This window comes from Osmerus eperlanus, chromosome 17 (assembly GCF_963692335.1).
Source record: "Osmerus eperlanus chromosome 17, fOsmEpe2.1, whole genome shotgun sequence".
Classification (NCBI taxonomy): Eukaryota; Metazoa; Chordata; class Actinopteri; order Osmeriformes; family Osmeridae; genus Osmerus; species Osmerus eperlanus.
The window spans coordinates 3,803,477-3,819,965 of record NC_085034.1 but is presented as its reverse complement, the minus strand read 5'-3'; the positions used below and the strand labels follow the sequence as shown (position 1 = coordinate 3,819,965).

General features: G+C 45.0%; 2 protein-coding genes across 2 annotated transcripts in view; both read left to right on the top strand.

Moving 5' to 3' along the window:
* itih5 (inter-alpha-trypsin inhibitor heavy chain 5) overlaps positions 1-16,489 on the top strand; it is a 173,415-nt gene that overhangs the window by 43,249 nt on the left and 113,677 nt on the right. The gene's annotated exons all lie outside the window — the stretch shown is intronic.
* prkcq (protein kinase C, theta) lies at positions 5,611-14,077 on the top strand. The gene is made up of 18 exons (XM_062483354.1): positions 5,611-5,791; positions 6,012-6,491; positions 8,067-8,266; positions 8,498-8,558; positions 9,169-9,349; positions 9,502-9,533; positions 9,635-9,720; positions 10,185-10,314; positions 10,405-10,514; positions 10,612-10,741; positions 10,925-11,088; positions 11,274-11,447; positions 11,610-11,701; positions 12,094-12,156; positions 12,478-12,616; positions 12,846-13,034; positions 13,225-13,353; positions 13,460-14,077. Exons 2-18 carry the CDS (start codon positions 6,374-6,376, stop codon positions 13,616-13,618), a joined length of 2,157 nt encoding a protein of 718 aa, XP_062339338.1. The 5' UTR covers positions 5,611-5,791; positions 6,012-6,373; the 3' UTR covers positions 13,619-14,077.

The following is a 16,489-nucleotide window of genomic DNA, read 5'->3' as shown; positions in this document are numbered from 1 at the left end:
CTTTTAAAATGACAGAAGTGCAGTGAAGCACAACTGGAGCCCCCTTGGAGGGTGTGTGTGTGGGGGGAGAGTGGGGGGGAGGACAGGTGTGTGTCAGTGTGTTTGTGTTTTTGGGATTGGGTGAGTCAAATAGAAAAGAAAAGAAAAATATGAGTTGGAGCAATGATGAACAAAAAATCTTTGTAGGATGTATTTCACATCAAACCAGACACAGGTTCTTGTGGATCGAAACGTTACTGTAGGTTTTTCTCTGGTTCTCTTTATCATTTATGTATGTGTGTCTGCCAGCCAAGCAAAGATCTAAAACAAACTGAGGGAGAAAAAAACACACAAGCGCCTTGAGACGACCAATACAACATTCCCAGATGAAAGTATCAAACATGCCTTGTCTTTGCCCAGAATGTAATTTCAAATCCGTCAGCCTGCCTCAAGGCAGACCTAACACGCAATGAGGGAGCTTTAGAAGGCTTCAACCCCAATTTGCTGGTTTGCAGATTGAGGATGGAAAGTCAGAGTTACCTTACATTAAACACGCTAGATATCCTCTACACTTTATCGCAAATGAGGTGCTGTAAAATACAGCATGCAGTCAGTGGCCCATTTAAACTATTACCAGGTCTCCCCAATGGGTCCAACAGTGGGCTTTGAGGGAAATGAAATTGATGTAGTCGTTTCCGCTAATCTGTCTGTTTAGTGTGTTTTTGAATGGGCGAACAGGACGGTGTGGAGCCAACCCTGAGGGGAGGGTCCCTGTGTAACGTGAGAAGCTCTGCACGAGGATGTCTCCCCATCTCTGGAAGGTCGAGGGGAACGACAAGGATCTGTGCTGTGTCAGTGAAATTCAAACCCTTCGAGACTGAGAGCTGACAAGGCATGAGAGAACTTCCACTGTCCTTTTATTCTCTCTCTCTCTCTCTCTCTCTCTCTCTCTCTCTCTCTCTCTCTCTCTCTCTCTGTCTCTGTCTCTGTCTCTGTCTCTGTCTCTGTCTCTGTCTCTGTCTCTGTCTCTGTCTCTCTCTCTCTTTCTCTTTCTCTCTCTCCCCATCTTTCTCTCCACTTCTGCCATTCTATCTCTTTCATGTTCTCTGTTGTGTTTTTTTCTGTTTACGGGAGTGTTACCCCAGATGTTGAACACAAAAACATATTCCAATTATCATGCTCTATTTGTGTAGATTGTGAGTGTGTGTGTGCGAGAAGGAAAACGTCAGCGCTCAATCTTCCTGTATTTTCAAATGAAGACAGTTGTTCAATTTGTCTTTGCTTACTTCAAACATTGGGCAAATGTTTCCTTACTAATTGTTTTAGTTTGTTTTCTCTGAAACTGCTGACTCATTTTCCCTTAGGTGTATCTTTTTAGCTTTTGGTTGACAGGCATAACAGTGTCACAATGGATTCTCTGCAGAGGCAGGTTTTGAGTGTGTGTGTGCATGTTTGTGTATGTGTGTGAAACCGTCAGTAGCAAGTTAACCACATCCTCTGGAACTACAGACTCATACAGACTCATCCTGCTTGTGAGCAGCTACATTGGGTCTCTTATACAGGCTTCGTTTACCAGGTTGCTTTATAATCCATGCGTTCACAATGGTATAGTATAGAGGACCGATATGGATAAGGTGTGTGTGCATGTGCACACGTGCCTGAATGTGTGTGTGCGAGTGGGGAGGGGTGTGGAGGAATTTCTCTGGAATCTTTAAGCAGCTGGTTGGCTGCTGGGCCGGTTTCCATGGAAACATGTATTAAAAGAGTGCAGGCTTACTCCCTCAGTGCCGTATCGGTGCACTGTACAAAGGAATAATGCTCTTCGGAACCTACTCTCTCTCTCTCTCTCTCTCTCTCTCTCTCTCTCTCTCTCTCTCTCTCTCTCTCTCTCTCTCTCTCTCTCTCTCTCTCTTTCTCTCTCTCTCTCTCTCTCTCTCTCTCTCTCTCTCTCTCTCTCTCTCTTTCTCTCTCTCTCTCTCTCTCTCTCTCTCTCTCTCTCTATATATATATATATATATATATCACTCTCTCTCTCTCTCGCTCACACACACACCAACCTATCCCGTATCTACATCAAAAGACTTGACACTCCTCTCAAACCGGGAATCATTTTTTGAGCACATCCATTGATTCAAAACTCAATGTGAGATTTGCTCAGATGAATGGGTTTCCCATAATAAGATCCTAATTAATGTTGGGAAAATCTGTAACACAATGTTATCCTGGAATAAAAAGCTCACATTCATAGGTGAAAAGAAAAGTGACATATTGTGGATCATGGAACCAGAACAGAGAATTATTATTATGCAGCTGTTGTCAACCAATCACTGAATCAAAATGTAAATTAAGCTGTGCTTGGTTAATTAACTCTGTGAGATGTCAGGTTCAGTACACCTGCGTTTCATTTTTTCCTTTCATACTTTTTTTTAGGGAATCATTCCTGCTGGTTTACAGCACAGAGAGAGAGAGAGAGAGAGAGAGAGAGAGAGAGAGAGAGAGAGAGAGAGAGAGAGAGAGAGAGAGAGAGAGAGAGAGAGAGAGAGAGAGAAAGAGAGAGGCTCATAATTGAATGCCACTTTAATCATCCAATGTGATGTGGATAGTATGAAATTAATAAATATTCATGAGTTTTGGAGTGATATTTTAGTCTATCTGGATCATGCATGCTCCTGCTTCTATTCAGACCTTAGCAGGAATGTGTCATAGTCATGCTTATGCATCATGTTTCCCATGATCTTGACTCAGGGATCTATTTAGAAAAGAAATTCTGGGCTATGGTTCCTGAGTGGCCCAACTGGTTACCTTCGACATACTGTACATTGTGACTAGCTAGGCACCATGAGGGCACTACGCCCCCTGGTGGAAGAAATCTGACTTATTCTTGTGGGGTATTGAGTGGAGCGAAAAATACTCGACTACAGTTAAGTGTCTCCATCTGGTGGGGGAGAAGCTGTACGTTTACCTCACATACAGAGATTTGTATGTGTATACAAAAGCTGCTGAACAATAATTATTTTATTCTTTCACACGAGTGGCTTTTGTAATCCAGATTTTCGACAGCTGTAGTGGACATCTGGCTTTACTATAACTCAGGACCCCGTGGCAGTCGAAGTGCCCTTTGGTGATGGGCCAAAATTCCATCCAATTAAAATAACCTCGAATTTTACCTTGTCCACCAGATAGCGTTTTTAAAGGCGCTTGGTGTACAATCTTATTTATTTCGTGCAGAAAATAAGTCCCATTTTCCTACTACAAACGGAAAGTGGGATAAAATCACTGAAAGTAAACTAGGTGGGCAGCAACATGCCCAAGTTACCTGACTTTTCACACGTGCAGTAGCACTGAACTCCTCATGAGTGCGCTATTGAATTTCATTGCCTTATGACTGTTTTAAAAGCTTGTAGCATTAACAATATAAAGAGTACTAGCTATCAAAAAGTCTACAGCACAAGACAAACGACTACGGAAACAGTACAAGTGGATGTGAGATTCGCAGCTGAACTGTTTATGCGTAATTATTTAATGTAGAAAACTCTCTAAACTGAAGTTTGAACAGATGTTTGAGACGGATGAAGTGAAAGAGCGTGTTTCTCTTATGTCGCTGGCACTTGAGGTGAGCTTGTGGTCTGCTGTTCAGTGTAGTTGGTGTGTAGTTGTCTATAATGCCTGAAACACTATTTGAAATGCTCAAGCCATCGACTGACGGCTCATCATTGACTTATTGTGGTAAGTATTTTTGAGCGTTTACTCAATGATAGGCTCTAATTTTGATAGGTCTATCTTACGTAGGTCTATCTTACTGAACTTCGCTATTTTAATCATACGGATATAACGTATTTTTGTTAATTAAATTGATGCTCTAAAAATTACCCACAATTATTTCAAATGAATAGCCTAATACTGTACTGGTTACAATGACAGATACAGTAGAAGATGCTTAAATGGCAAATTGTACCTTAATAAACTTATAGACAATAGAACTACACACAAATGCTTTCCATGATTTGTGCCTTTCATTCAATGGACTCTTTGTTATGAAATGTAAGTCAGGAATTACACAAGTTCTGCCTTCATAGTCAACTTAAGGTAAATCCTCAACTATTTGCGTAAGGTGTTCACACTTCTGGGGTTCATTTGTTCATTGAATAAGCCTTGCACTAAATATCCAATGTCTTATAGAAACAGTGGTCAAACACTTCACTGTTAAGCCCCACATATTTACTAACTACCCTCCTTCTTAAGTGCCTTGTCACATGTCAGTATAACCTCTATAAATGGCCATGGGTACACAAACGCTTGTCAATAACAACTAAGGTTTTATTTCCATGTTCTCTCTCTCTCTCAATCTCTCTCTCTCTACCTCACATGTGTGTGCACATCCACACACAAACCCCTCTGATGATGTTCAGTACAGAGGTCTTCCTGGGGGGCTGCTTTGACTTTGACCTGATGAAATATCTCTGAAAGGGCACAGGCTCTTTTCATGGCGCTGGCCATTGTGTTTGACCTTTCCGTCTGGAGGTGTATGTGTGTGTATGTGTCTGCGTGTGTGAGTGTGTGTCGACGGGAGGCCATGCGATGAAAGAGTTCCATGGCTGTAGGTCGGCCAGGTTACCCTGTGTGTCTCGCTCCACCGGGCTGCGTTCTGTTGACCGGATAAAGAACAGAAATTCTGGGTTTGATAATCAGGATAGACTGGTCTAACAATGTCCCCTGTATCCCTTCAACCTAAATACAGGGTATTAGAACTGAAAGGGGAGGTAGTTAGCTATCATGTAATTTCAACCTCAATCCACAATGCATTTAATCCGACATAGGTTGTAGACTGATGATGTTAATGTGACTCAAACTCAAAGCTGTTTTTGTGGTTTTAGTTTTTTCTCTGTTGTGTTTTTGGGAGCTCCCCACCTGTGAAGTTTCATAAAATAACCCTGGGCCAGGAAGTGTGGTTAGCTGCCTGTCACTCAAACACAGGAAGTTGTAACATATTAGCTATAGGTTTATGTCAACGCTACTAAACAGGCTCTGCATAGGAGGCTGCACGGGCTTCGCACAGTCAGAGAATCCCAGTTGAGGAGGTAGGTAGTGTGTGAGTTTGTACATGTGTGTGTTTGTTCTTATCTTCTCTGAGGGTTCAGATGGCTTATTGATTCTGGCCTGTGGGCAACTGTGAAATCTGAAATTGAATTTCAACTGTGAAATTCAATTTGTGTTTCAGTACCACTATGGGGAGCGGATGGGATTGAAAAGCGTGGTGTGAGATTTTTTTTTTATAAAGTAGAAAGTTGAAGAATGTTAACTGACTTTGTAAGTAACCACAGGAGTGCTGTAGCTGGCTTAGTTGTACGTCCGTTGATACAATGTGTCAATCTGTCAGCATTTATGTGTGTGGATGTCTGTACGTGTGTGTGTCTTTATGGTGCATGTGCATCTGAGTACACAAGCACACTGGGGTAAGAGTAATTTACAAGTGACCCTTACTGTATAATGATGACTACTGGCCTCGCTTATTGCTGAACAGCGTTTAGTATTACATGTCTATTAATAGGCCCTTCCAAGTCTCATCTCCGACTGGTACTGACACACAGCCTTCTGTCAGGCCTCAAATATCACTCTGACGGGTAGTTCCTCCACTGTCGACACTGAGCTAACCACAGAAGGCGCCCGGCTTGGCTCGGTTCAACACTGAGAAGGTTTAGCTGCAAGTCGTTAGATGTACTCTGAACCGTCGTGACAGGAAGGACCGACCTAAACTCTGGATTTATGTGAAGTAGAATCTACAAATAATGTTAATGTGTACTCTTTGAGGTAGGTGCTTATGGCTCACACTGGTTCGCTGTAGTGGAAAGTGTGTTTTTGGGTTTGGGGTTGGTGAATGCTGAGCAGTGGGTAATTCTTGTTTTGACGTAAAGAAACCTAGTCTACTGGGTGATGTGGAAACTGCTGCCTTGTCATTGACATTAGGATACTCTCTTTCGCTCTCTTTCTCTCTCTCTCTCTCTCTCTCTCTTTCTCCTTCCGTTCTCAAGGAGACACAGCTCTTATCAGGACCAGAGGAGTGAGGCTTTGAGGGCGGAACTGTCGCTGTGACACAAAAAGCCCTCCCTCCCTTCTGCCCTCTGTTCCCTGCCAGCCAGTCCATCTCTCCTCTGGAGGAAAAGGCCAGTCAGCGTGGGGGGCCTATGTCAGAGAGTGGGGGTGACGGCCGGGAGACTCTCCTGACAACAACCGACTCCATCTGGGAGGTTAACAACAGGAGAGGAGAGCCCTCCACTCCAAAAGTAACAAACACACTCTCGCTGTAACAGTGCAGAGAGGCGGTTTCGATACAGAAGGTTCTCTGGAGGTCGGGTGGACGTTGTGAGTGGGTTTTTGCCTGGAGGAACACGCAGTCATGTCTCCCTTTCTGCGTATCGGATTCTCTAATTTTGAGATGGACCCGGGACTAGCGTACCACGAGGAGGTACTCAACCCTTACTGTGCTGTCTACATGAAGGAGGCCATCGACACGGGTACGTCTGTCTGTCTGTCTGTGTGTGTGTGTGTGTCTTATGTTTGAATGTGAGCCAGTGCATTGACATTGCTGTGATGGGCCGGTATGTTGTTTAACTATGGTGAGCTGTAAATGGAGAGCCCTGATACACTTCAAATGAGCGTGTAGATCAGAGAGTGATTCGTCTTGTTGTGTAAGGTTTATTTTGAGATTAGTTACAGTAGCATAAATGACCTTGTCTGCTGAATACAGGTTTCTTTCCAAGTTGACTACATTTTATCTTGGTAAATATGACAGGTCTGGTGCTAAGAAGAGAGGGAGCTGGAGAGGAAAGATGATGTGATTTTCCTCCCGTTTCTCATGTCACCCAGACCATAGAACCTTTAGAATGACATGTGATATGTGAATGTGTGTGTCTTTTATTCAAGTGTATGTGTGACGGTGGACTAATTCCGGGGAAGAACTTAAATTCAGACCAGATTTGTTTCTAAACTGCAAGCCTTTACCAGAAAGTACACTCACACGGCTAGTGAATTAGACCACAAAACATAGTTGTTCTGCTTAATATCCAGCGCAGTTTCAAAGCTAATAAATCACACTTGTGATATGCTAAGCCTATACATTTGGCCACAGTTTTGGTTGCTGCAACCCATTCAAAACACTTCAGATAAATGGATGTCAAAATGCGTGCCGAAATCATAGTACACTATTCTGCTTTGTCTAATGAATAGTCCATTGACTCAGCTCATGATGATGCTTGTATGGTTAACCAGTTTGTATGAATTTCGTGGTAACCCCCCCCCCCCCCTTCCTCTTAATATAATTCCTATGAACATCTTCTAGCAAAGATATTTCCGTATCAAGAGAAAGCTCAAGAGTCATTATTCGTGGTCAAATAAAAAGGGAGTCAGATGGCTGAGTGGTGAAGGAGTCGGGCTAGTAATCTGAAGGTTGCCAGTTCCCAGCCGTGCCAAAATGACGTTGTGTCCTTGGGCAAGGCACTTCACCCTACTTGCTTCGGGGGGAATGTCCCTGTACTTACTGTAAGTCGCTCTGGATAAGAGCGTCTGCTAAATGACTAAATGTAAATGTAAAAAGAAATGATCGAAGAAGGATCATCTCTTATCTGAGTAGTTAGTCGGGTCAACAGAGCTGTGATATTAGAACATAAACATGAAAGCACGCCCAATTAAAGGTTAGACAGAGACCACTGAGAGAGGAACACAGGGTCTGATCTTTGTCAAAGGACACCTTGAGAGACACAGGCTGCTGCTGGTAACATTACAAAACACTGCTTATCTGGTATAAAAAACAAAAAAAGGTATTTTCCCATCTGCCTGCTGTAATCAGTACAGACCACAGCCAGAGCAAGCGCTGTCCACTGACACCATACTGTCTAGCCGCAATAGAGACAGCTTCATGCTGTTCGAAGTAGGACAAGCTGGCATGGCATGCATTCAGAGCACATGTTACGAGTAGAGTGGATATATTTCTCCGACCAGTAAATGCTATTCGCATGTGGCAATGGAAACAACCATGAAACATGGAAGATGTTGCCATCCTAGTGTTTCCCTATGCCCCCTCTCCCCCTCAGAAAAGGGGCAGGTGTACAAGCAGAAGAAGGCCACCATGTACCCTCCCTGGAGCAGCACGTTCGACGCCCACGTGCACAGGGGGCGCGTCATGCACGTGATGGTGAAGGACCGCACGGCCGAACTCAAGTCAGAGGCCACGGTGCAGCTGGACTCGCTGGCCTCACGCTGCAAGAAGGAGAATGGCAAGCTGGAGATCTGGGTGAGACTACGGGGGGGGGGGGGGGGTGGGGGGGACCAGAATGAGTGAGAGGGGGGGGGGGTTTAGGATTTGTGTCCGTTTAACAAGGTTAAGTGTTTTATTTCCTGTTTTGAACTTTTTGATTGTATCTCTCTGCCTTTCTCTGACTGTCCCTTCTTTCATGTCTCTCTATCTCTCCCCCTCTCTCTCTCTCTCTCTCTCTGTCTCTCTCTGTCTCTCTCTCTCTCCCAGTTGGAGCTGAAGCCTCAAGGGCGTGTCCTGATGGAGGCAAGATATTACCTGGAGAAGAGTGGTTAGTGTTTTGACACTACACTGTACATATACATAGGCCCAGGCCTGTAAGATAATCTTTATCAGCACTGCTGTGTCCGTATATCTGAGGTCTGTTTGAAATCCTGCAGTGCATAAGAGAATAACTCAAATGTAGACTTGCCAATTCAATTATCTCAAACAGACAACAGGTGTTGTTCTGATTGCCCTGCGATAACTATTTATCACATTAAGTTAAATGATTCGCATATAGAAAGATATTCAAATATGTCAGACTAAAACCCACACAATTTCACACTCAAAAATAGACTTGAATACACACTTACAGCCACACAAAACACATACACACACTTGGCTGTAATCCATATTGTGTTGGAATTGCAACTGGCAGTGTCTACTGAACAAATGTTTGTGGGGCTAAATAACAGGAAGTCAGCCAAAGCCCCTTTTCCTTTAACAACCTTCAACACACACACACACACACACTGGGCATGGGGACATCATGCGATCTCAGTGTGTGTAGGCGGCACATTGTGACTCATTTGTCTTTCACTTTGTCTTGAACTTTTTAAAGTTAAATGCATTTGTGCGTGCGTGTGGTGTGCCTGTGTGTGTGCGTGTGTGTGTGTCAGATGCTGCAGGTCACAGCGAGGCTGACGGGGATGGCGAGAGGGAGGGAGAGGGCCTCTTCGCCCTGAACCATCGTCGCGGGGCCATTAAACAGGCTAAAGTCCATGTGGTCAAATGTCACGAGTTCAGCGCCACCTTCTTCCCTCAGCCCACCTTCTGTTCTGTGTGCAAAGAGTTTGTCTGGTACGCAACCCACACACATTCACACACACACACACACACACAGGTGTTCTGGAGCGCCAACTCCAGAGTCACACACACACACTGTCATGATGCTGCCTACTGATGGAAGGTACTGCTCTCTCCTCATGACTGTCCTCTGTCCTCCCTCACAGGGGTCTGAACAAGCAGGGCTACCAGTGCAGACGTGAGTGTCATCTCCCTGCTCCAGCAGCATGTCGCAGCCACGCTCCCCTGCCCTCTCACCGGGCTCCCGTCTCATCCTTCTCGCCCTCTCTGCTCCCTCAGACTGTAACGCGGCCATCCACAAGAAGTGCATTGACAAGGTCATCGCCAAGTGCACGGGGTCAGCCGTCAACAGTAAAGAAACCCTGGTGAGTGTGAGCATGAGTCGCATCGACAAGTCGGTTCTTGGAGGTAAAAATATACGTTCTGTTTCGAGTATATTCGGGGAAGGCCACCTAGATTGGTTTCTCTGAGGTGAAAGAAAGATTTATTCTGAAACTGGGGGGCGCCATAATGAGACAGACACGAGACCTGGCTTGGCTTAATGTTTCCTACTGTGGTTAAACTCAGACCCAGACTAACCCTGACTGAGCACATCTTTCTGTATAGACTCATACACACACTCATTCGCTGACAACCACATGCCACATTACACACACATACCGACACGCTCGTCACACACGCATTCTTGTCAGGCAAAAGACACTAGATTCCTTCCGAGAAGTCTTTGTGCATGCCCTCTGAGACAGAGGCGCCGTTTCATATGTCCGTATGAAGGAAACCTGGGGTGCGAGGTGCATTCAGGTGACACAGTGTTCCCTGTGTGTTGCAGATCCACAAAGAGCGCTTCAAGATTGACATGCCCCACAGGTTTAAGGTGTACAACTACAAGAGTCCCACTTTCTGTGAGCACTGTGGAACCCTGCTGTGGGGCCTGGCCAAACAGGGCCTCAAGTGTGAAGGTGAGCTTTCTTTTATGGGCAGAAACAATTTAACTAAACAACAGTCACCATATATATATATATTTCCCACTCACCTTGCTGTCCCTCCAGAGTGTGGTATGAACGTCCATCACAAGTGTGAGAAGAAGGTGGCCAACCTCTGCGGGGTCAACCAGAAGCTGATGGCTGAAGCTCTGGCCATCATCGGAAACAAGCAGCAGGTCAGGCAAAGAACTGGGACACTTAGCTCTGTTTGCTGCAGAATACGTTAAGATAATGATGTAGGAAGGACTGTATGTAATAGTTTGCTTCCCATAGGCCAGGAGTTCAAGAGACAGTGAGATCATTGGTCGAGAGGGGCCTGTGGGCGTGGGCCAGGCTGGGGTGGTCCGGGAACCTTCCGGTCTCCAGGAGGTGCCTGCCACAGCAACCACCACTGCACGCAAAGGTCAGCAGGCATCCATCACATGGCTGTGTCACATGACTGAGAGAAGCCTTGAGTCCCAAAAAAGACTAAACTGTTAAACAGACTTTCAGTTTAAGTCTGCTTCACCAACCATGTTACCTTCCTTGTGCTCAACACGCTCTCTCCCTCCCCCTCCTCCTCCTCCCCCCTCCTCCTCCCCTCCAGAGGGCCAGGGTGTGGGGTGGGACACCCCAGCAGACATGGCCCAGCCTATCCCAAAGGAGGACTCTGAGCCCCTGTACGCCGTGCCCCGGAAGGAACACCAACACAAGTTCACCATAGACAACTTCAAACTGCACAAGATGCTGGGCAAAGGCAGCTTCGGCAAGGTGAGGGAGAGGAGGAGGAGGAGCGGGGGAGGCACAGAGAAGCAGACAGAACAAACGAGAACATTAGAGACAGAGAGATGAAAGGATATTTGGTGAGAGAAGGAGAGATAGAGGGGATGTTTTCCGTTTTGTTTACCTAGAGTAGGGTTACACGTACCTTCTGTTGCATCACTGTGTGTATACAGGTGTTTCTAGCTGAGCTGAAGAGCACCAACCAGTTCTTTGCAGTAAAGGCCCTGAAGAAGGACGTGGTCCTCATGGATGATGATGTGGAATGTACCATGGTGGAGAGGAGAGTGCTCTCTCTGGCCTGGGAACACCCCTTCCTCACACACCTCTACTGCACCTTCCAGACCAAGGTACCAGAGAGTCACCCTCTCTCTCTCTCTCTCTCTCTCTCTCTCTCTCTCTCTCTCTCTCTCTCTCTCTCTCTCTCTCTCTCTCTCTCTCTCTCTCTCTCTCTCTCACATATACACACACTCACGCAGTGTGTGGTTTATCGGTATTGCGCTGTGTTACAGGAGAATCTGTTCTTTGTGATGGAGTATCTAAATGGAGGAGACCTCATGTTCCACATTCAGAGCTGCCACAAGTTTGACCTGCAAAGATCGACGTGAGGGAGCTCAGACACGCCAGCAGACACAACCCAAAAAAAACACATTTCATTACATTTAGATTTGTTTTCTCAAACTGTCTTTAGTCATATTTTTGTATAGCATTAGAGCCAGTAGGAAGTGCAGTTCGCCCTTTTGACCCATCTTTGTTCCCTATACCCCCACCTCTCTTTCTCTCTCTCTCTCTCTCTCTCTCTCTCTCTCTCTCTCTCTCTCTCTCTCTCTCTCTCTCTCTCTCTCTCTCTCTCTCTCTCTCTCTCTCTCTCTCTCTCTCTCTCTCTCTCTCTCTCTCTCTCTCTCTCTCACTCTCCTCTACCCCCCTCTCTCTCTCTCTCCTCTCTCTAACCTCTCTCCCCCTGCCCTTCCCACTCCTTCCTCTTTCTGTCCGCAGGTTCTATGCAGCTGAGATCATCTGTGGGCTGCAGTTCCTTCATTCTAAAGGTGTTGTTTACAGGTAGGTAGTGTTACCATTGACACAATCCACAAAGACAATGACACCACTACACACGCAGAGAAGTCCCTCTCTGGCCTCATGCCCATTTCCCACGCCCTCTCCACCCCCAACACATAGAAACAATATTACTAATCCTCATTACTCCGTCATACTAATCCTACAGTACCAGTCAAAAGTTTGGACACATTTTCCCAATCTGTATTGTACTGTATATATCTGTTACATTTAATCACGTAGTCGTATATATATTTGATAGATTTTCAAGCGAGATCGATCTTTATGTGCTCTCTGATTCTTCCTGTGTGTCGTCCACGTTGGCAGAGATCTGAAGCTGGATAACGTGCTGCTGGACTCGGAAGGTCATATAAAGATCGCAGACTTTGGCATGTGCAAGGAGAACATGCAGGAGGAGTCACGCACCTCCACATTCTGCGGGACACCTGACTACATCGCGCCGGAGGTGAGGCCCGCACACTCGCTGTTGCCACGGAAACAGCCCTTTAAAAATACCCAGCGGGGAGACAGACTACTAATGCCCAGAATGAGATGACTGTTTAATATTCAGCATAATGTACAAGGACATTCTCTCTTCACCAATCAGGTATTTAGTGTATAATATCAAAAAACACAACTAGGATGTTGTTGACCGTTAATCATACGAGCCATGATGTGATGTGGAAATGTTCCAGATTCTTCTGGGCCAGAAGTATGGCAGCTCAGTGGACTGGTGGTCTTTCGGGGTCCTGCTGTACGAGATGCTGATTGGCCAGTCCCCGTTCCATGGTCATGATGAGGAGGAGCTGTTCCAGTCCATCAGGACAGATGACCCCTGCTACCCTCGCTGGCTCGTCAAGGACGCAAAGGACATCCTCGTCAAGGTCTGAGTGGGGATCCATTTAGCTGATGCTTTTAACCAGACCGTGGATCCAGACTGTGTGCGTGCGTGTGTCTGAGATTGTTCATGTGCTTGTATGTATGTTTGATAGTGTCTGTGTGTGTATGATTGAACATGTCATTTGTGTGACCCATACCTTAACGTGTGTGTGTGTGTGTGTGTTTGGTGTGTAGCTGTTTGTGCGCGAGCCTGAGCAGAGGCTTGGTGTGAAGGGGAACATCCGGCAGCATGCCTTCTTCAAAGACACCAACTGGAACGTTCTAGAGAAACGGCAGGTGGAGCCGCCCTTCAGGCCAACTGTGGTATGTGAAATAATCTGTGATATTGCCCATACAAGTATTGTGTGATAGACTTGTGTGTGTGTGTGTGTTTGTGTATTCAGCACTTTTCTGCTCCTGGCCCATTCAGAAATCCCCCAGTGACTGCAGTAACTTTGATAAGGAGTTCATCAACGAAAAGCCCCGCCTGTCGTGTGCAGACCGCGCGCTGATGAACAGTGTGGACCAAACCATGTTCAACAACTTCTCCTTCGTCAACCCTGGCATGGCTCGCATCAAAGGACCCTGATCCCCCAGTCCTGACCACCACACAGTCCTACCTGACCACCACCTAGTCCTACCTGACCAGTCTCTCCACCCCTTACAACCAGGCATGCTGTATTATTATTATTATTCTAACATAAGCCTCACACATGGCCTACTGTAAGCCTTGTTAATAAATGTGATGAATATCTTTCAATAACATGTTTAGATGAGAATGAGTTACTTTGTTTAAAGACAAGTGTATAATCGGATCCTCACTGTTAACAGTATTGAAATGCATCATTATGTCATTGTTACTGTTACGATTCAAGTAAATGATTATAGTAATTGCCTAGTTTACAAAGAATTTATGTTTACATGTTATTTTATTACATCTTATTTTGTCACTGCACAAAATGGATTACTTTAGACTCCTGCAATGTTAGTTGTTTTTTGGCTACTCTGTATCATGTTGTACTGTACATTAAATTAGTTTTTTTATATACATCATATGTTTTTGTATGAATTCAACAATGAAAACTCACTTGCAATATAAAACATTCAAAAGATAGCTATTCTTCCTGTTGCTCTTTCTTACTCACACTCTCACACTTTCTCTCTCACACTATATCTCCCTCCATCTCTCGCTCTCTCTCTCCCTCTCGTCTCTCTCTCTAATGTACCCACCCCCTCCACCCCCACGCGTACACATGGCTTCCTGTGCAGGTCCCTCCACACTGTGACAGACTGGTAGCTCTCTGTGCAGAGCTTGATTTGTCTCCAGATAAAACTGAGAAGTGGGCCAGAGGGTTTACACACTGAACTGGCAATCAGGGCTTTTATCGTAGTTTCACTTTCAGTATTAGGTTTCCTACAGTGTGTATTGTTGCAACCTTTTTTTGTTTCAGGAGAATTTAACATTGAACTTTGATGGTTGCCACCCATGGTATATCAGAGGCAGTACACATGATCTCCAGTAGAGGGCAAATTATCCCAATCAGACAGTCACAGTAAACGATTTAGAAGATTGATCAATGGCCCATTTTGGCAATTTTACTAAGTCAAAAACATCATCATTTGCACTTTAGATCTTGTAACCAGAGTAATTGGATGGCAATCAAGGCTATTTATTTCCTTTCCTCTCTCTCTCTCTGCCTTGCAGCCCTTTTGACGCGAGCGCAATCACACACTCATAATCACATCAGACTCAATGTGCAGCCAGGTCATGTCACCTTGGCAACAATGCCACACGAACATCAGCGAATGTGCTTAGTAAACTTATGTGTATATGTGAAAGCTGTTTACATAGTTAACAACTACAAGCATGCTTTAATTTATCATGGGGTAACTGTAATTGACTGTAAACATGTTTCAGTCGGATGTTCTGAGTTTACACACAATACCCACAAGATGGCAGTGTTCCACTACGTACCGCCGTGAACCAATTACTGGAAAAACCCGCGTTTTATTTCCTGAGCGCCTCACATGACCAAGTGACTCACCCAGAATGTAAAAGTGAGTCATAGTTGGAACGTTTAAATGTTTTTGTGTTACGTAATATCGTGGAATGTGTGCATATAAGGACAGACAGACATAATGTGTTTATAGTAATGAGTAAATAGAAGGCCATTGTTGAGCTTACTATAGATTAGATGGCATTATGAATGGATGGTAGTGCTACAGATTCAATGTGACAGATCGGAGATCTGACAGATCTGGCAGACAGATTATAGTCAGTGTCATCATCACACAGGACAATTTAACACACATAAGATCGACTTTAACCTTCAGACACCTGTACAGGAGTCACTCTACTCCCTTCACTATTATCGTTACAGTGTGTTTGTATTCAAGTGAGTATGCTTGGTATTTTTCACCTACAGAAGCTTCAAAGTGTTGTACCTCTTTGATGGGCACACCAAATTCAGGTTCACCATAAAATAATCAGTCCTAACAGATCAAAAATGGAAATGTACAGATCTAATTAGTAGGAACCCATTACAGGATATTGCAATATATTACAGTACACCATATGCCCCCTCTACATCCAAGATAAGGACTTTACTTAGTGAAGGAGTGGTCCTGCTGTGAGTCTGGTGACTCACAAACACACAGACAGGTCACCTGATCAGTCATGTACACATGGAATGGAAAATGCATTCATATATGTTCTCCAGACCACCTATTTAATGGCCTTATAGTATGCCACTGATGACCAACTAATGGTAACAACCGCCACCCCCTCTCCCCAGGTACACACATCCTGGCTGTAAGGTCAGGGTTAGGGTTCTGTGGGGATACACAGTCACATCAAGCTTTCTTTATCTATGCATGGTAAGGTGCATATAGAGTGTAATGCACTGACTGTAGTCTGTGTTCATGTTCACATGAACACAGGCATACTTGCTCCTGTGGGCCTACAGTTTATAGAGGAGGGTCTGCTAAGTACAACTTTTTTCTCTGATGACCAGCGAGACCACTTAGTACTTTAGACTTGCATAAGCACACCTTGCTGGGAATGCTCTAAGACGTCCTTAGCTTGCCAACTGTATTATCAGTCAGTAAATATACGCTGCGATTCATGCAGTGTGCGGCTGTGCATGCGTACAGGACGTGACGTATAGTAAGTGCGTGGCACACAATCACAGTCTTGATGTGTACATGGCTTTATCACGTTAGTGCCAAGCAGGAGATCAAGACTGCTGTGTATGAGCCGTGGGGTGAGGAACTTCGTAGGAAACAGCCATCTTCAGATCTAGTCATGATGTCAGCACAGTTCCACCTAGAGCTCTCTCTCACACACACACACACACACACACACACACACACACACACACACACACACACATTGGATTAGGGGTTGGGTAGCAGGACGAGGAACTGGTGGGGTGTAGTGCTACGTGCTGGTCTCTCCTCT